Consider the following 20,817-nt stretch of genomic DNA (forward strand, 5'->3'; position numbering starts at 1 on the left):
AAGTAGTTTTAGTAGAATAATGCTTCTTGTAAATAGCTTTTAAAAACTGATGGGAAATACTGTCTTTGGAAATGGAATTGTTAAACCTCCTCTCTGAACAGTATACTCTGTGCTTGTTCATTGGGTTTAGGGAGGTGGGAGGGAAGATTGCAAAAGATGTTTTGCTAGCAGGTACTAGAACATTTCAACTTATCCGTTGCTCTATATGTTACATGCATTTTGTTTAACTTTACTGTATATATTTTGTATATACTGGACCAATGGGTCCCAATTTTATAATATCTAGTCTCTAGATATTAAAGAGGTTGCCAATGTATGACAAAAGTAGAGTTAGTAAACTAACACATTTTGTACACTTTGTGTTAAAATTCATCGAAAAGCCGTCTTCTGAAAAGGGCCTTTGGAAGTGAAATTGTAAATCACATCTAAGTGACACTTGTGCCTGTACTTGCCCAATGTTGGATGGATGGCAGAAAGGAGGTACTGGGAGAAATGAAGTGTTCTAGATTAGAATGTCCCTATGTAGAAGACACTTTCAGATCTAACCATTGTTACATGTGTGTAGTTTATTCAACACTACTGTGTATATAGTGGACAAACTTTAGTCCTTATTTGAAACATCTAGTCTTTCTAGATGTTTAGAAGTGCACAAAGTATGTTAAAAGTAGAGGTAGTGAAGTAACATATTTTGTAGATATATCCTTTTGTTAAAATTCATATGAAATACTGTCTTTTAGAAATGGAGTGATCGAAATGATCAAACCACCTCTCTGAGCAGTACACATTATTTTATTTGTGCTGGTTCAGGGAGAAAGAAGAAAGTGTAAAGGGCTTTATACCAAGACTAACCATTGTCTGGTGTGTCTCTGCATTTTGTTTTACTTGGCTGTGTACATAAAGGACAAAGGGTCCAAATTTACAACATCTAGTCTTCCTAGATGTTAAAGAGGTTGCCAGTGTATGACAAAAATAGCCGATAAATACATTGTGTACACTTTGTGTTAAAATTCATAGGAAAGACTTCTGAAAACAACTGGAGGAAGTAAAATTGTTAAAATCCCCTCTAAGCATTACAGATGCTTATTGTCCACCGGGTTGATAGAGATGAGAAGGGGAAGCTTCTAGGCCAGAGTGTTCCTGTTTAGGAGACACTTTGTGACTATAGCCTTTGTGTGCAGTTTCTTCAGTGCTACTACGTGTATACATAGTGGACAAACTTAAATCTGTATTTGAAACATCTAATCTTTCTTGATGTGTAAAAGTACACAACATATGTTGAAAATAGAGAGTTAAAAGTAACACCTTTTTAAGTATTTTTTTTCTGTTAATTCATAGGAATGGTTGTATTGGGGGAGTGGAAATTGTTAAACTTGAGTCTTAGAGCATAAGCTGACTATTCACTGGGTGGTGGGGAGGCGGGGAGCAGACAGGGAAGGAAGTATGGAGAAGGGATCTGTGCCCATGAGTCTTTAGACAAGTTCAGATTGTCTAACCATTGTTCTATTTGTGTGTTTTAGTTAATATTGCTGTGTATTAAAGAATAAGCAAGTCCTAATGCCCAAAGTATATTAAAAGTAGAGGTAGTAAAATAACCCCTTAATAAATGCCCGTTTGTTGGTTTTTAGGAAGGGCTGTGTCTTCTGGGAGCGTCTATGTTAATCCACCTCTTGGAGCTAGATATAGTCCTGTACATAGTTGCTGATATGCTGGAGGAGGGGTAGGAGGAAGGGTGAAGGGAAGGGCTCTTAGCTAATATCTCCATATCTAGAAGACAGTTTTAGGTTATAACCATAGGTCTAAATGTGCATTTTTGTAAAGTACCAATGCTTACTATGGACAAGGTTCATTCATTATTTTGCAACATCTAGGCTTTTTAGGAGCCCTGAGGTGACAATGTATGATAAAAAGTAGAGCTAGTGAATTAACCAATTTGTAAATATCTTTGTTATAATTGGTAAAAAAGTAGCATCTTGGACATGTAATTGTTAAACCATCTGAGAAATGTACACCAGGACTTGTTCATTAGGTTGGCAGCAGAGGGGCAGAAGGAAGTATAAAAGGGAGGGAAGTATGTGGATGTATTCCTTTTTATATTTTGATGATAACCATTGATGTGTGTGCATCTCTTAGCTGTACTATAGGAATACATTGTTAAGTAATTCAGTGGAAATATACCTCCTTGCTAATACTTTAATAGTTTAGATCAGATAATGAATCCTCTTAAAAGCATTATACTTTGGGTACTCTGTTGCTTTATGTCTCATTTTTAATTGAACGTTAAGGGAATGTAGTATTTTAATCAACTCTGCCAATATCTTTATCTAGAGGCCTGTTGCCATTTTTGTCTTTTCTGAAGTTTTTGTCGCCAAGAAAGGATTACATTTTTTTTCCTTCCAGATTGAGTTGGTGTAGTGTATTTTTGGTTATCAAAATACTCATAGCTTTGGGACTTTGAAATGGTAAATATTCATGATGTGTGAAAAAGCATGATACATAACTGTATGATCTTAATTACATAAAAATGAATGCTTAGTTGTGTTTAAATACACAAACGAGACCTAGAAGGACACATCAAATGGTAAATTGCTTGTGATGATGGATGACTGTTTTTTGCTTCTTGTGTTCTTTGGTTTCCTATTATGCGCATTGTTAACTTTTAAGAAATAAATGTTATTTTGAAAACCTTAAAAAAAAAAAAAAAGAAAGAAATGAAATTGAGCTATTTGTAATGAGATGGATAGACCTAGAGTCTGTCATACAGAGTGAAGTAAGTCAGAAAGAAAAAGACAAATACCGTATGCTAACACATATATATGGAATTTAAGAAAAAAAAAATGTCATGAAGAACCTAGGAGTAAGACAGGAATAAAGACGCAGACCTACTGGAGAACGGACTTGAGGATATGGGGAGGGGGAAGAGTGAGCTGTGACAGGGCGAGAGAGAGTCATGGACATATACACACTAACAAACGTAGTAAAGTAGATAGCTAGTGGGCAGCAGCCGCATGGCACAGGGATATTGGCTCGGTGCTTTGTGGCAGCCTGGAGGGGTGGGATAGATAGGGTGGGAGGGAGGGAGACGCAAGAGGGAAGACATATGGGAACATATGTATATGTATAGCTGATTCACTTTGTTATGGGGCAGAAACTAACACACCATTGTAAAGCAATTATACCCTAATAAAGATGTTAAAAATAAATAAATAACTAAAAGGAAAACTGTGTTTTTGAGAATTGTTATACGTAGTCATGAGGTTACATAATACTAAAAACATTTGTGTTGTAAAAACTTAGTATTAATTATTTTTGTAAATTGATAAATCATATTGGAAAAGTAGAAAATAACAATGATGATCATTATAGTAATAAATAAATAAAATTAGTTTTTCTTTAACACCACCCACAGAAGAGATGTTTTTAATCTTGACAGACAGTATATATACAGAAATATTTTGAGAAGAGAAGGGCAATACAACAACTTGCAATGACTTGATAGTTACAGCCCATAGGGAAGTCCACTCTCTTTGTTCTAGCTCTGTACTCAGAAGCCACCTACTTTCTAATTACTCATGTTTTCTACTGAGGGCATTATTTATTTCTATAGACAACCAGTTCTGGTTACTAGCAAATTATCACAGATTTTTCTGATTTATCTGAGTGACTTTGGTAGGACAATTCTATCATTCCAGAACCCATATATCACTTGTAAAAAATATGTTTCTGATATTTATACATACAGGAATAGACACTACTGTATGAGGCCCTACCATGGTGAAGCCATCTTATGAGGTGCAGACTAATAGAGCCACTTTTAATTTTACAGTCTGAATACCTATGCATATGTGGTCTCAGGCTTAGAATTTTCTGATATATTAGTTTATTCTTGATTTCTCTTGATAATATATAAATACCTGTTGTATTAATGAATGATTTAATTCAATCCATGAAGGTTCACTTTGCATCAACTAAGTGGGAATGAATTTAAGAGACATTTATGGTGATTAAACAGGTGAAGATGAAATGGAAGGAAGAGTGAAAGATATGACTTTATACTCTGAGTGGCTGTCTCACCTCCAGTGGCAGTAAAAACTCCTCTTGTAGGTAAATGAGGGGGTATGGTGTGGAAGATGTATTTGAGCTGGAGTTCTAGGAATCCAGCCTGGACCCACCAGGGTCTCGTTTGTGGAACGAGACTCTTAAAAGTGGTATGTTTCTTATTGATTCATTGTACTATGAATAAAGCCTACTTGTCATATGTTTATTTTTGTCACATCAATATTGTTTGAGCTAGGGGAGTATCAAAACTTGACCACTAGATAAAGGAATTTAGAATGTTAGGATGTTTTCATATATAATTTTTAGAATGATTTGATACTAAATTGGTAATTTAGGTACTAAGCATTAATAAAATGCATGTGATTAGTATTTTATACATTTTAAAATTTTATATTTTTCATTTCAGCAACGCTGAAAATTTGAATGTGTCATGATCAAGTATGACTTACTAATACAATACACCTTCCTTTACACCTTCCACTCCCTAACTTTAATAGCCAAGTAACCTACCTCAAACCCGGGACATCATCATTGACCTCCCTCAAACCTAAAAATCTCTCAAGTACAATTCTTTTTTTATTTATTTTATTTTTTTAAAACATTTATTTTTGGCTGCGTTGGGTCTTCGTTGCTGCACAGTCTTTCTCTAGTTGCAGCGCATGGGCTTCTCATTGCAGTGGCTTCTATTGTTGTGGAGCATGGCTCTAGGCGCATGGGCTTCAGTAGTTGCAGCATGCAGGCTCAGTAGTTGTGGCTCATGGGCTCTAGAGTGCAGGCCCAGTAGTTATGGCATATGCACATAGCTGCTTCCCAGCATGTGGGATCTTCCCAGATCAGGGATCGAACCGGTGTCCCCTGTATTGGCAGACAGATTCTTAAACACTGCACCACCAGGGAAGCCTCTACAATTCTTTTTCTCTATTTTATCTTCCTGAGGGAGATACTGATTCCTTATATCCTCTTTATGAATGTTAATGGCCAACCAATTTCTGATCCCTCAATCAACATCCAGTGGAAGAGGTTATCCTATGAAACTCCAGGGAAATTCATTTAAAATAAAGCTGTTCGATGAGTCTAAAATAATCCAAGTAAAAAAGCTCAGTCAATGGGCTTCCCTGGTGGCGCAGTGGTTGAGAGTCCACCTGCCGATGCAGGGGACACGGGTTCGTGCCCCGGTCCGGGAAGATCCCACATGCCGCGGAGCGGCTGGGCCCGTGAGCCACGGCTGCTGAGCCTGCGCGTCTGGAGCCTGTGCTCCGCAAACGGGAGAGGCCACAACAGTGAGAGGCCCGCGTACCGCAAAAAACAAACAAACAAACAAACAAAAAAAGCTCAGTCATTTTGGAATTATCTCTTGCTTTATGCTCTTCATGACTTGTACTCTATACTAATATTTCTAATCACTGAGATACTTGAATGCATCTAGAAAAAGAGTTGCTATGATAAAAATGGAAATTACTCTCAGCAACTGAAAAGTGGTATGGTAAGTTGAGAGGAGCATTAGTTTTAGAATCAGAAGACCTAGTTCTGCCTCTATAGCATGTTAGCTGTGAGGCCTGGTGCAGGTATGCGGTTTTTTGGTAAGACAGATTAAGTGGTCCTAAGACAGCTCTGGAAAAGTTAGAAATATGATGCCTGTTAACTGTGACTCCAAATGTGAATAATAAATTGGTCTGGTGTCCCTAGAAATAGATAACACTTCTGAGTGCAAAAGTAAATAAGTAAATAAAACACTCCCTTCCATACTTGGCACTATGGAAGAATGTTGAAAATATAAAGAGCATCAAATGATGAAGCATCAGATAATTAGTCTGGCCAGCATGCCTACATGTCTTGGTCTAACCTTTCCCTGCAGAGTCTCATTTTCCCACCTACAAATTGATAGCAGTATATGTGATCTTTAAGTTTCTTTCAGCACCCATTTCCTTTGGGTACCATCTGAAATGAGGATGCATCCTTGGTTTCAACAATACTGAAGCAACCAGTAGCTCACAAGGGTAATTTTCTTAAATCCATAACATACCACTTTCCTATGATATCTAAACAATTATTGATTCCTAGACCCAGTGACTAACTCCTCTCCCCAGATCTTCCGTCAAATCTAACGATTAAGTAATTTGATTTTGGTTTGATAGACAAATACCCCACAACTCCAATTTATTTTTAATTCCTACAGCCCTTAGTGACTGGCAGTTCCAAATAAACACTATTAATAAATCATCAGTCTGTAACTAAAGAGCCAGTTCTTTGAGGAACCTTTGCCAATTGCAGACTGTGGGAAGTCTCAGGGGAATATTTGTCATTCTCACAGTTACAATGGGCCATAAGAGCAGCCATATGAGACAGCTTGGCTAAGGACCAAGGAAAATGAAACATAAACTACATCAAAAATGACTTTATGAATTGATAACTGGTGCTTTTTTATTTGCAATAAACATATAAAAAGAGAAAAAATTTACTTAATGTCCTGGTTCCCTAATAGGCATTTGATGGAGTGTAACAAAAGATGATTTGTTAATGTTATCTGAATGAGAGATAAGCAGGAACTAAAAAGGGCAGGAAATTGAATGTGCTCTTCCCTCCCACCTCATCACCAGGTTTCAGATGAGTCTGGAAAGGTCATTCACATAATTATTATGGTAACTGGTTCAAGGCCTTTTGAGCACAGCTGATCTGATTGTGTGTTAATGGCTGCATAAGCAAGATAAGGAACAGGTAAAGTAAAGGAAAAAAATCTGCCTGTAAGATTGCCATAGTAGATAAACTGATGTTGTTTTATAGCATATGGCTTTTTTATTACAGAACAACCCGAAGTTTGCCCTTGTGTAAGGGGTCATTTAAGCATCAGTGACAAAATTTTACTTCTTTGTTGTTGGTGGCCATGTGACATATCTAGTGATCTTTCTGGGGTCTGCAAAAGGTCATATGGTGAAATGAAACGTGCCAGAAAGCTGTAGCTAATATAAAGTGGTCTGAATTTTCAGGTCCAAGACATGTGAAAGGCATCTGGAGACTTCTGTCTGACCAAACCAAGGCAATAATATACATCTTGTTACAAATAATTGACCATATTTCTCATATCTGAATTCAATTCAGTAAACATATTCAATACTTGCTGCATATAAGAATACTCTAGGGATCCAAACATTTAGCACAGTAGACAGATACACACAGCTGCTCCAATGGGGCAGGCTAACTAGTGAAATATGGGTGCTCATATGGTTCCAAAGAAAAGATATTGAATCTCGAGTAAAATAGGTGGGAATTAATAGAGAAGTGGCATTTGACCTAAACCTAAACCCTGAAGACTGAACAAGGATTGTGAGGGCAGGGTATTTTAGACTGAAGTATCCGAGTTGCAGGCCCACATAGGCAGGAAAGCATGTGGGTATAAGGCGCAGGAAAGCATGTGGGCATAAGATACAGGAAGGGGTGTCTGTGGTTGATTAAAAGATGAGTTTAAGGGGCTTCCCTGGTGGTGCAGTGGTTGAGAGTCCGCCTGCCGATGCAGGGGACACGGGTTCGTGCCCTGGTCCGGGAAGATCCAACATGCCACGGAGTAGCTAGGCCTGTGAGCCATGGTCGCTGAGCCTGCGTGTCCTGAGCCTGTGCTCTGCAATGGGAGAGGGAGAGGCCACAACAGTGAGAGGCCCGCGTACCGCAAAAAAAAAAAAAAAAAAAAAAAAAGATGAGTTTGAAAATGTAAAGTGGAACTTGTGCTGGTTATTAAATTACTATCTCTCAGCTTCACTCTTCTTACTCTGCTTTGTGATACAAGGGCTAGGATTCTGGAAACCACATTTCTGCACTGCCAAGAGGGGGGCACTGGAGAGAGGCTGCAAGGATAGAGAAGGGAGAAGGGACATACTCATTGTTGCTCACTGTCTGCTTGAGATTCCTGTGAATGGCATCTCAGTGGGGCATTCTTCCCAAAGCAGCAAAGGAACCAATTTGAGTTTTTCCAACACTTGTAGTTCGAGCTGTATCACACCGCCACCTTGGAAAACTTAGCACCAGCCAGCTGGCTGGTGCTTACTCCTCAGAAGTCTGAGTCCCAGAGGAGTGCCTCCAAACTTCTAAGTTTTAATGATTCCAAGTCTTCCTTTTTTTCATTCTGCCTAAGAGATGGTAGCTACTTCTTGCACTTTTTAACTCTCCATATTTTAAAGTTCTTGTTTTGCTCTGTGTGACCTTGCTAACAACTTATATAGACTATTCTTAAACACCAAGTACCACCAGTTGAAAACATCACCAACTTTCTGGTTTTTCTTATTTACTGCATTTCTTTTTTAAAAAATGTTTTATTTTATATTGGAGTTTAGTTGATTTACAATGTTGTGTTAGTTTCAGGTGTACAGCAAAGTGATTCAGTTATACATATACATATATCTATTCTTTATCAGATTCTTTTCTCATATAGGTTATTACAGAATATTGAGTAGAGTTCCCTGCGCTATACAGTAGATCCTTGTTGATTATCTATTTTATATATAGTAGTGTGTATATGTTAATCCGAAACTCCTAATTTATCCCTCCCCCCAACTTTCCTCTTTAGTAACTATAAGTTTATTTTCTAAGTCTGTGGATCTGTTTCTGTTTTGTAAATAAGTTCATTTGTATCACTTTTTTAGATTCCACATATAAGTAATATCATAGGGTATTTGTCTTTCTCTGTCTGACTTACTTCAGTTAGTATGATAATCTCTAGGCATACCACATTCAGAGAGAGCCACTGAAATGAAACATTTATTAGGGTCCTAAGAGATTCCTTACTTGCATTGTCCTTTGACCTCTTACCTCTCATTTCCTTTCAAGAATTTTGTGTCCGGTGTTTAAAAGCCAACCTGGGAAATATTAAAGACACACTTTCTTCCCAAACTAAAGTCACTGAGCTGAATGCTAAGTAAAAAAAGGCAACACTCTTCCTTTCTATTTCCTGCACATACCACCAACCACTTTAAAACGTTGCATAATAATGTAGTTGCAGAAAGGCAGCTAACTAAGTCTGCCTGACTCTAGCCTTCTACTCTTAATATTCAGCCCCAGTGGGTGGATGAGTGGCCAGCAAAAGAGAATGTTTAAAATGTTCATTTCCAACTTGACCCAGATCATTTCTCTCCTTTCAGAAAACATTACATCTAAATTATTAGAAGACAAATGGATCTTACTATATTATTACAGCAGTGTGGGGAGAAAAGCTTCTACTGCCTCTGCAGATAACCCATTTTCCCTCTAACAACTTTTTTCGAGAATTTCTACATTATACCCAATCTAATTCTGCTAGTTTAATCCCATAATGTTGGAATTTCACCCTTTTCCCACTTTGTTGAAACTGGAGATCAGCTTGTGGGTGATCCCTTGATAATAACATTTTATATGTCTAAAACAGCCTTTTCTTCCAAAGTAATTAATCCACCTCCCCTTTTTTACACTTTGCTGTATTTCCCTTGCCTTTACACACCTTTGTTTCCTGATGGATCCTCGTTAAGCATTTCCCATTTTTCTGGGGAAATTATACTAGGTTGGCCAAAGAGTTCATTCAGTTTTTTCTGTAAGATGGCACTAGTAGCACTTAGTTGTCTTTAACTTCATTTGAAACAATTTTGTTAGATTGTATTGACAGCTATTATATCAGCATGCATTTAAAAAAAAAAACATCAAAATTGGTGAATTTTAATATTGAAGATCGAAGAAAAAAGCAACATTTTAGGCATATTATGCTTCATTGTTTAAAGAAAGGTAAAAACGCAACTGAAATGCAAAAATAAAAAATGTGCAGTGTATGGAGAAGGTGCTGTGACTGATCGAACATGTCAAAAGTGGTTTGCAAAGTTTTGTGCTGGAGATTTCTCACTGGAGGATGCTCCACGGTCGGGTAGACAAGTTGAAGTTGATAGTGATCAAATTGAGACATTAATTGAGAACAATCAACATTATATCAATCACACATTGAAAATCATTTGCACCATCTTGGTTACTTTAATTGCTTTGATGCTTGTGTTCCATATAAGTCAAGCAAAAAAAACTTTCTTGACGGTATCTCCACATGCGATTTTCTACTTAAATGTAATGAAAACGCTCCGTTTTTAAAACAAATTGTGACGGGCGATGAAAAGTGGATACTGTACAATAATACATAATAGAAGAGATCATGGTGCAAGTGAAATGCACCACCACCAACCACACCAAAAGCTGGTCTTCATCCAAAGAAGGTGATGTTGTGTATATGGTGGAATTGGAAGGAAATCCTCTGTTATGAGCTCCGTCTGGAAAACCAAATGATTAATTTAATTCCAACAAATACTGCTCCCAATTAGACCAACTGAAAGCAGCCCTTGATGAAAAGTGTCCGGAATTAGTCAACAGAAAACCCATAATCTTCCATCAGGATAACGCGAGACCATATGTTTATTTGATGACCAGGCAAAAACTGTTACAGCTTGGCTAGGAAGTTCTGATTCATCCACCGTATTCACCAGACATTGCAGCTTCGGATTTCCATTTATTTCGGTCTTTAAAAAATTCTCTTCCAGTGAAATTTCAATTCCCTGGAAGACTGTAAAAGGCACCTGGAAGAGTTCTTTGCTCAAAAAGGTAAAAAGTTTTGGGAAGGTCGTATTATGAAATTGCCTGAAAAATGGCAGAAGGTAGTGGAACAAAAGGGTGAATATTGTGTTCAACAAAGTTCTTGGTAAAAATGACAAATGTGTCTTTTATTTTTACTTAAAAACCGAAGACATTTTTTGGCCAACCTATACCTTTGCAGAATTGACCGATACTAAACATAGCATGTGACAGTCACTTTATGCATTCTTTCTGTACTCAGTGCTGTGTAATTCTATGATTCTTTTTTTTCTATGATTTTTTTTCATAATTGTGATACTTCACATAAAGAATATCAAATGGACAGCAGAGACCTTCTTGAGAGGCTGTGTGTTTTGTTCATCTTCCTATTTATTTATTTATTTTCATGAGGGGAGAGGGAGTAGCAAAGAAGGAGTGGAGAAGTTGAAAAAACTAAAGTATTAAAAGAACTTAATTTGACAGTTGAATCCTACCTAGAATGAAATGGACTTTAAGGATCAATTTAGTAAGCATATTTCAAGACTTCCAAAAGTAAACACATCAAACTTATTAAATAAGCCTGCCTGGTGAAATTTCCCATATTGCTTTTTCTCCATGAATCTAGTTCTCTAATTTGTTTTACAGTATGCCCTCCTTTTGTTTGCAGCTTTAGTGCAAATTCCGGCATTTAAGAATTATTTAACTGTAGAATATACTAAAACATTTGACATCAAGCCAAATAATTATTTTTTCATTTTTGGAATTGATCAGTTCACTTGGGACTTTTCAGGCATACTTGGTACCACAACATGGGCAAATGGTGAAAAACATTACTTTTAAGGTATTATTTAATCTCGTGCATTTATCTAATATATATGAGTTTGGAAATCTTCCTCAGATATCTGCCAAATAACTCCTGGATGAATTTTAAATTATTGAAATATGTTTCTACTTATAGGCATCTTTTGTTGGACCACTCAACACTTTTAATAGACCAGAAAACAATTTATTTTGTTTTTAGTTTATTATGATCTTGCTCCTACTCAGATTTAAACAGAATTGCACATATATTATTTCAATCAGTCCTAATATTAGAAAACATGGTGATTACTATTGTCATGCCCTAAACCTCCTCTTACTAGCTGAATTTTTCATATTTATTAATATGTTTTCTCACCCATAGACTACACCTACTTCAAACACATTTATAGAGCATGTTTTATCTCCAAGTACTTTATAGTTATGCTGTGGGAGTTAGCTCACCACGACTGAGGTTGAATGATTAGTAACTCTGATAGAGATGCATTTATGCAAATTATAATTATAGAGTCTAGAAAGGACTCTGAGGCCTTATCACCCTAAAAAAACCCTAAAACTACAACACTCTATTTAAAATAAATCATAATGCTCTAATCAAATATAATCAAAATCTCACTCCTGTTCCTATGCCCAATATTTATACTGTAAACATCATTGACAAGTGATTATATATTGTGAGATTTAAAACCTCAGAAATAGAATCATTAATCATAGCAGGCATTAGAGTGTGAAGTAAATCATCTTTCTGATTTGGGGAATGATTGCATGTTATACATATTGACAGCTGGTGCTATCATGTTATCATTATTTCAGGAGAGACTGAAGTAATCAATTGCATCAGTGTAACTATTTAAGATTTTTGTACTCTTGTCTTATTATATCTTATCAGAATCTATATCCTATACATAAGGAGGAAATAGCACCTTATCCCCTTTTTATTTCATTTCATTTTATTTCATCATTGCTGAAGGAAATTTAAGAATGATACTGAAATTTTAAGACAAGTAAGCAAAGAGATGTAAATCTCTTCTTTTATTTAAAGACTTTTCCTTTATGTTAAAATAGCAAAACTATACACATTATTGTTCATAGAAATAACCAGAAAGATAATAATTGGTTACTTCATCAATTCCCATTTGCCCTTGTTTTAAAAAATTAATAACCACCAAGGAGCTTCAAGGTTTCATTCAAGGAAAATAAAACCTAGCAAAATAAGTGATCCAAAAATAAGATATGTCACATCTTAATAAACAATTGTGTCTAATTTTAGAAGGATATGTACTTACTTGCCAAGTGCAAAGCATTCCATCTTAACAGTTGTTCCCTTAGCAGCTGTAACTATGAAAGGGAAATGGACCTCAATTTTCGGCTCATATTCTCCCATCACACCTGGGAAATAAAGAATAGTCTTTAAACATTAAATGAATGTCACAATTTCTCTCCAGTCCTGTAGATTGGAAAGCACTGTGTTGTCTATATCTGTTTGAAGACTGCTAAACTTTCGATGTACTGAAATAAGAAGTACTCATAGACTGAATCATTATGATGAAATCTTAATCTTCCCTTAAGGATTGGATTGCATGTATATTCAATACCATTTAAAATAATAATTATTGAAACTGCTAATCTACATTGGTAGTTTAGCTACTGATTATATTTCAGAGGAAATAAATAACTATGAACAAATCCTATGGTAAATAATGGTGTTGATTTTTTTTTTTTTTTTAATAAGTAAATGTCTCGGAACTTCCTTCATCATTTTCAGATAAATCAATGTTTATTTGTTAAGTCAACATATATTTATTGAATATCTATAATATGCATGCAGTTTGCTAGGCATTGTGGGAGTTATAAAGATAAATCAGCCATGGATTGTGCCCTCAAGCACTCAACAACTGCATTCTTAAAGAAACAGCATATACTCAAGGATGGGAGAAGAGCTATATATCAAAATCACTGTAATGTAAGATAGGAAGTGATGAGTGCTCTGCCCTGAATGAGGTATCCCTAAAGTATTATGTGCATTTGAGGGAATTATAAGAATAGTTAGAATTTGTATAAGTGAGAGAAAGGAGAAAGTAAATGGAAATACAGGAACAAAGACAAAGAGATAGGAAACCACCAGAAATAGGAATATTAGTTTTTCTGGCTTCTTGGTATGTGAAGGGAAATCATACTAGGAAAATTTGGAAATATAAATGGACTCCAAAAAATAGAGGACCTTGGGCTTCCCTGGTGGCGCAGTGGTTGAGAGTCCGCTTGCCGATTCAGGGAACACAGGTTCGTGCCCTTGTCCGGGAAGATCCCACATACCATGGAGCGGCTAGGCTCGTGAGCCATGGCTGCTAAGCCTGCGCATCCGGAGCCTGTGCTCCGCAAAGGGAGAGGCCACAACAGTGAGAGGCCTGCGTACAGCAAAAAAAAAAAAAAAAAAAAAAAAAAAAAAAGAGGACCTTGATTATCAGAGCAAGACATTCAAATTTTAATCTGTAAGTAATTTGGAGCATATGGAATTTCGAATAGGAAACTGGCATTTTGTTGAGATGTATATACTGGAATTGGAGCAGAGACCAGTAAATCAATTATATTATTTCAATAATGCAAGTTAGAAATAATGAAAACCTAGACTTGAATTATACAGCAAAAAAAGAGAAGAGGCATTAGAATGAGAAAAAATACAAGAAAGACTTAAACTTTGCACATAATAAGGGTACTGGAGATAAGGTTGTGGGCCTCATCAATAACAACAGTAAGATTTCCAGCTTGGGAGAGGGGTAGGTGATGTAAGTGAAAGAAAAGCATGCAGCTATGGTGGGAAACTTAATGATTTCTATTTTGGGAGTATTGTCTTTGATACCTATAAGATATTTAGAATGCAGTGAGAGGATGAAGCTGGAGATGAGTTCTGAACAGGTGATATATGCTTAATATCATCACTCACAGGTGGCAGTTAAAGCCATGAGATTGCAGAGAGCTTTAACCTATCAAAAAACAATACACTATAACTGAGTCATTTTGCTCTATGGCAGAAATTAGCAGAACATTGTAAATCAACTATACTTCAATTAAAAAAAAAATCATACACTAGTGATGCCTGGTGAATTCCAGTGCTTGTGTCCTCAGGCAGCCCTGGAGCTAATTTCCCCCAGAAAATAATTTTTAGTAGATCCCTATGTGTAAAGTACCACAGAGGACACAATTGTGATTGAGCACAGATGCTTCTCTGAGGACCTTGTGTGTGTGTTTTGGAGGGTGTCTCTGTATAGGGGCATATGTGCACATAGAGATCTGTGTATGTGTATAGCTCTATGTGTAATTCCTTGGTGTGTGTGTATGGTATCAGGAGGGAGAGAGGAGGAAGAAACACAGACAGAGGAAGAAGTAAATGTCGTAAGATATGAAGTCAAGATGCACTGGGCATGCAAAGGGAGAAATGGTTACCTTTGGCAAAGAAAACCCTTATGTGTTCATTTATTTTTTTTTTTATTTTAAATTTTGATTTGAGATGGTCCTTGAAGGAATAAAGAATGTAGACAACTTTAGATGGAAAATGTTTAAGTTCACTGAGGACAAGAATATTATCTTTGCTTTGTTGTTGTTGTTGTTTCCTAGTTTTTTGCAAAGCAATCATAAAGAAAATATTACTGATGTTTTCATCAGAGATTGGGCTTGTGTACACTGGCTCTGCTCATGACTAGCCTACAGCACCTCTGACAGGTCAGTGACCTCTGTGTCTCATTTTCTAATCTGAAAACTGAAGAAATAGAAGAAAACTACCATTAATGTAATACCCTGCTCTGTCAGGCTAATTCCCTTGATTCCTTCCAAGTCTAATGTTCACTGAGCACCAAGTTCCTGATACACAGCAAGTGAATTGAGAGGTTAGTACTACAGTAATACTCAAAACAGATGTTTAAGCACTTCTCTATCTCTTTCTCAATATTGTTTTTCTCTTCTACTTCGTTTTTCCTATATCCTTCTGCCTCACCCATATATTTTCCAACTTCCTTTCTCTTTTTTTATATATATTTTCCCTGTATATCTCCTGAATGACAGTATTTGGCCTGCCTAGTGTTGCCTGGCTGAGTGTATCCAATAATGAGGAATATATCTTTAATGCTTTCTTACTTGGAAGCCCTCATATAAGGACTTCTAGGCATCCTGTTCAGTGGCTACCTTGACTGCCTACCTGAAGCAGTCCCTGAAGTCAGCTTCTGATCTCCTCATCCACTCTTAACATTGATTCTGTAGTATTCGTGTTCCTGTCTCCCTGTTAACCTGATGATTTAATAATACATGATTTATTGTGATGCTTATTAAGCTTAAGCTTATTAAACTCAATGCCTTACTTGCATAGGTCCCTGTGAGTGCTGGCAGTTGTTGAGTTCTGTAGAATGTTGTAGAAAGGCAGTGAAAGTCAGGCTGAATTTAGAAAATATTTCTATATAATTATTTCTAGTAAATTGTTTAAAGACATCTCAGAAGAAAAGAACCTGAATCTTCAAACTCCAGTAATATTTTTTGATTATTTTTTTCCTAACCTAACTAAAAATTCCCTTTAGAATCCACTTTTATGTTAATACTTTTGTATTCTTTATATTAAAGAAGGTCCAATAATTGTACAACATTTCAAGCCCTTCAAAACCTGGATCTGCCTCAAAACAATACCAAGATATCACTGATATTAGGGGCTAATACGAGTCAGACCCATGTCTTCTCTCAAATTCCCTTCCAGATAACGTTTGTGAATTGCAAAGAAGACATTCTTTTATAGCTTTAATTCTTAAGGATGATTCAAAGGAAAGGCATTCCTGGTAGGGTTTTGGGAAGTGATTTTTGCCCATGTAGTGGCTTCTGGTGCTACTTAAATGATTCCTTTATATCCAAAGAGTTAAGCCTCACTCCAGGGCCAAAGAGGTTTGCTAATATCTGAACTGGATACTAAAAATAAAATTAAAAGGTTTAAGTACAAGCCTTCAAATTATATTACCTAATTTGAACTACACTGTAAGAAATAACTAGTTCTTTTAAATTTTACTCTCATAATGGTGATATAAGGACAGATTAGAAAGCTCCTTAGGTATGTCTTGTTTATTAAACACATGATTACATTCAGGGATTAAGTTTTGCTTTGTCTTTCATGGGATAATTATGTTACAGCTAAAGTTCAGTTTAGCTTAGAGAGGGCAGACAGCAAGCAGAAGAACTACAATCCTGCAGCCTGTGGAACAAAAACCACATTCACAGAAAGATAGACAAAATGAAAAGGAAGAGGACTGTGTATCAGATGAAGGAACAAGATAAAACCCCAGAAAAACAACTAAATGAAGTGGAGAGAGGCAACCATCCAGAAAAATAATTCAGAATAATGACAGTGAATATGATCCAGGACCTCAGAAAAAGAATGGAGGCAAAGATATGGAAGATGCAATAAATGTTTAACAAAGACCTAGAAGAATTAAAGAACAAACACCTAGAAGAATTAAAGAAGAAACAAACAGAGAAGAACAATACAATAACTGAAATGAAAAATACACTAGAAGGAATCTTCAGCAGAATAACTGAGGCAGAAAAATGGATAAGTGACCTGGAAGACAGAATGGTGGAATTCAATGCTGTAGAACAGAATAAAGAAGGAAAAGAAATGAAGACAGCCTAAGAGACCTCTGGGACAACATTAAATGCACCAACATTCGCATTATAGGGGTCCCAGAAGAAGAAGAGAAGAGAAAGGACCTGAGATAATATTTGAAGAGATTATAGATGAAAACCTCCCTAACATGTGAGGGGAAATAGCCACCCAAGTCCAGGAAGCTCAGAAAGTCCAAGACAGGATAAACCCAAAGAGAAACATGCTGAGACACATAGTAATCAAATTGACAAAAATTAAAGGCAAAAAAAAAAAAAAAATTAAAGGCAAAGAAAAATTATTAAAAGCATCAAGGGAAAACCAACAAATAATATACAAGGGGAATCTCATAAGGTTAACAGCTGATTTCTCAGCAGAAACTCTACAAGCCAGAAGGGAGTGGCACAATATATTTAAAGTGATGAAAGAGAATAACCTACAACAAAGATTACTCTACCCAGCAAGGATCTCATTCAGATTTGATGGAGAAATCAAAAGCTTTACAGACAAGCAAAAGCTAAGAGAATTCAGCACCACCAAACCAGCTCTACAACAAATGCTAAAGGAACTTCTCTAAGTGGGAAACACAAGGGAAGAAAAGGACCTACAAAAACAAACCCAAAACAATTCAGAAAATGGTCATAGGAACATACATATCAATAATTACCTTAAACGTGAATGGATTAAATGTTCCAACCAAAAGACACAGGCTTGCTGAATGGATACAAAAACAAGACCCATGTATTTGTTCTCTACAAGAGACCCACTTCAGACCTAGGGAAACATACAGACTGAAAGTAAGGGGATGGAAAAAGATATTCCATGTAAATGGAAATCAAAAGAAAGCCAGAGTAGCAATACTCATATCAGATAAAATAGACTTTAAAATAAAGAATGTTAAAAGAGACAAAGAAGAACATTACATAATGATCAAGGGATCAACCCAAGAAGAAGATATAACAATTATAAACATATATGCACCCAACATAGGAGCACCACAATATATAAGGCAAATGCTAACAGCTATAAAAGATGAAATACACAGTAACACAATAATAGTGGGAGAATTTAGCCCATCACTTATACCAATGGGCAGATCATCCAGACAGGATATTAATAAGGTAACACAAGCTTTAAGTGACACAATAAACCAGATAGATTTAATTGTTATTTGTAGGACATTCCATCCAAAAACAGCAGATTACACTGACTTCTCAAGTGCACATGGAATATTCTCCAGGATAGATCACACATTGGGTCACAAATCAAGCCTCAGTAAATTTAAGAAAATTAAAGTCATATCAAACATCTTTTCCAACCACAATGCTATGGGGTTAGAAATTAATTACAAGGAAAAAAAAGTAAAAAACACAAATACATGGAGGTTAAACTATACATTACTAAATAACAAAAAAATAACTGAAGAAATCAAAGAGGAAATAAAAAAATACCTAGAAACAAGTAACAGTGAAAACATGATGATCCAAAACATATGGAATGCAACAAAAGCAGTTCTAAGAGGGAAGTTTATAGCAATAAAATCCTACCTCAAGAAACAAGAAAAATCTCAAATAAACAATCTAACCTTACACCTAAAGGAACTAGAGAAAGAAGAAAAAAAAAAAACCCAGATTTAGCAGAAGGAAAGAAATCATAAAGATCACAGCAGAAATAAATGAAATAGAAACAAAGAAAACAGTAGCAAAGATCAATAAAACTAATACCTCCTTCTTTAAGAAGATAAACAAAATTGATAAATCTTTAGCCAGACTCATCAAGAAAAAGAGAGATAGGACTCAAATCAATAAAATTAGAAACAAAAATGGAGAAGTTGCAGTGGAAACTGCAGAACTACAAAGCATCATAAGAGACTAATACAAGCAACTCTATGCCAATAAAATTGGCAACCTGGAAGAAATGGACAATTTCTTAGAGAGGTATAACCTTCCAAGACTGAAAGAGGAAGAAATAGAAACTGTGAAGACTGATCACAATTAATGAAATTGAAACTGTGATTAAAAATGTTCCAACAAACAAAAGTCTAGGACCAGATGGCTTTACAGGTGAATTCTATCAAACATTTAGAGAAGAGCTAAAACCTATCCTTTGCAAATTCTTCCAAAAAATTGCAGAGTAAGGAACACTCCCAAACTCATTCTACAAGGCCACCATTATCCTGATACCAAAACCAGACAAAGATACGACAAAAAAAGAAAATTGCCAACCACTATCACTGATGAACATAGATGCAAACATTCTGAACAAAATACTAGCAAACAGAATCCAACAACATATTAAAAGGATCATACACCATGATCAAGTGGGATTTATTTCAGAAAAGCAAGGATACTTCAATATATGCAAATCAATCAACATCATACACCATATTAACAAATTGAAGAATGAAAACTATATGATCATCTCAATAGAAGCAGGAAAAGCTTTTATAAAATTCAACACCCATTTATGATAAAAACTCTCCAGAAAATAGGCATAGAGAAACCTACCTCAATATAATAAAGGCCATATATGACAAACCCACATTCAGCATCATTCTCAATGATGAAAAATTGAAAGCATTTCCTCTAAGATCAGGAAGAACACAAAGATGTTCACTCTTGCCACTATAATTTGACATAGTCTTGGAAGTCATAGCCATGGCAATCAGAGAAGAAAAAGAAATAAAAGGAATCCAAATTGGAAAAGAAGTAAAACTGTCACTGTTTGCAGATGACATGATACTATACATAGAGAATCCTAAATATGCCACCAGAAAACTACTAGAGGTAATCAATGAATTTGGTAAATTAGCAGGATACAAAATTAATGCACAGAAATCACTTGCATTCTTATACACTAACAACAAATGATCAGAAAGAGAAATTAATGAAACAATCCCACTCACCACTGCAGAAAAAAGAATAAAATACCAAGGCTTAAACCTACCTAAGGAGGTAAAAGACCTGTACTCAGAAAATTATAACACACTGATGAAAGAAATCAAAGAAGCCACAAACAGATGGAGAGATATAGCATGTTCTTGGATTGGAAGAATCCATATTGTGAAAATAATTGTACTATCCAAAGCAATCTACAGATTTAATGCAATCCCTATCAAATTACCAATGGCATTTTTTACAGAACAAGAACAAAAACTCTTAAAATTTGTATGGAGACATGAAAGACCCTGAATAGCCAAAGCAATCTTGAGGGGGAAAAAATGGAGCTGGAGGAATCAGATTCCCTGACTTCAGACTATACTACAAAGCTACAGCAATCAAGACAATATGGTACTGGCACAAAAACAGAAATATTGATCAGTGGAACAGGGTAGAAAGCTCAGAGATAAACCCATGCACCTATGGTCACCTAATTTATGACAGAGGAGGCAAGAATATACAATGGAGAAAAGACAGTCTCTTCAGTAAGTGATGCTGGGAAAACTGGACAGCTACATGTAAAAGAATGAAATTAGAATACTCCCTAACATCATGCATAAAAATAAACTCAAAATTGATTAAAGACCTAAATTTAGGTCCAGACACTCTAAAACTCTTCGAGGAAAACATAGGAAGAACCCTTTTTGACATAAAGCACAGGAAGATCTGTTTTGACCCACCTCCTTGAGTAATGGAAATAAAAACAAAAATAAACAAATGGGACCTAATGAAACTTCAAAGGTTTTGCACAGCAAAGGAAACTATAAACAATACGAAATGACATCCCTCAGAATGGGAGAAAATATTTAC

At 35.9% G+C, this 20,817-nt stretch overlaps 1 protein-coding gene across 1 annotated transcript in view; it reads right to left on the reverse strand.

The window, feature by feature from the left end:
* Positions 1 to 20,817, reverse strand: part of CNTN5 (contactin 5) — a 1,437,259-nt gene that overhangs the window by 357,969 nt on the left and 1,058,473 nt on the right. The window contains exon 9 of the mRNA XM_065881340.1: positions 12,726 to 12,828. Coding sequence (XP_065737412.1) covers positions 12,726 to 12,828 — 103 coding nt within the window. The remainder of the gene's footprint in view (positions 1 to 12,725; positions 12,829 to 20,817) is intronic.

Source organism: Phocoena phocoena, chromosome 8 (genome assembly GCF_963924675.1).
Source record: "Phocoena phocoena chromosome 8, mPhoPho1.1, whole genome shotgun sequence".
Lineage (NCBI taxonomy): Eukaryota > Metazoa > Chordata > Mammalia > Artiodactyla > Phocoenidae > Phocoena > Phocoena phocoena.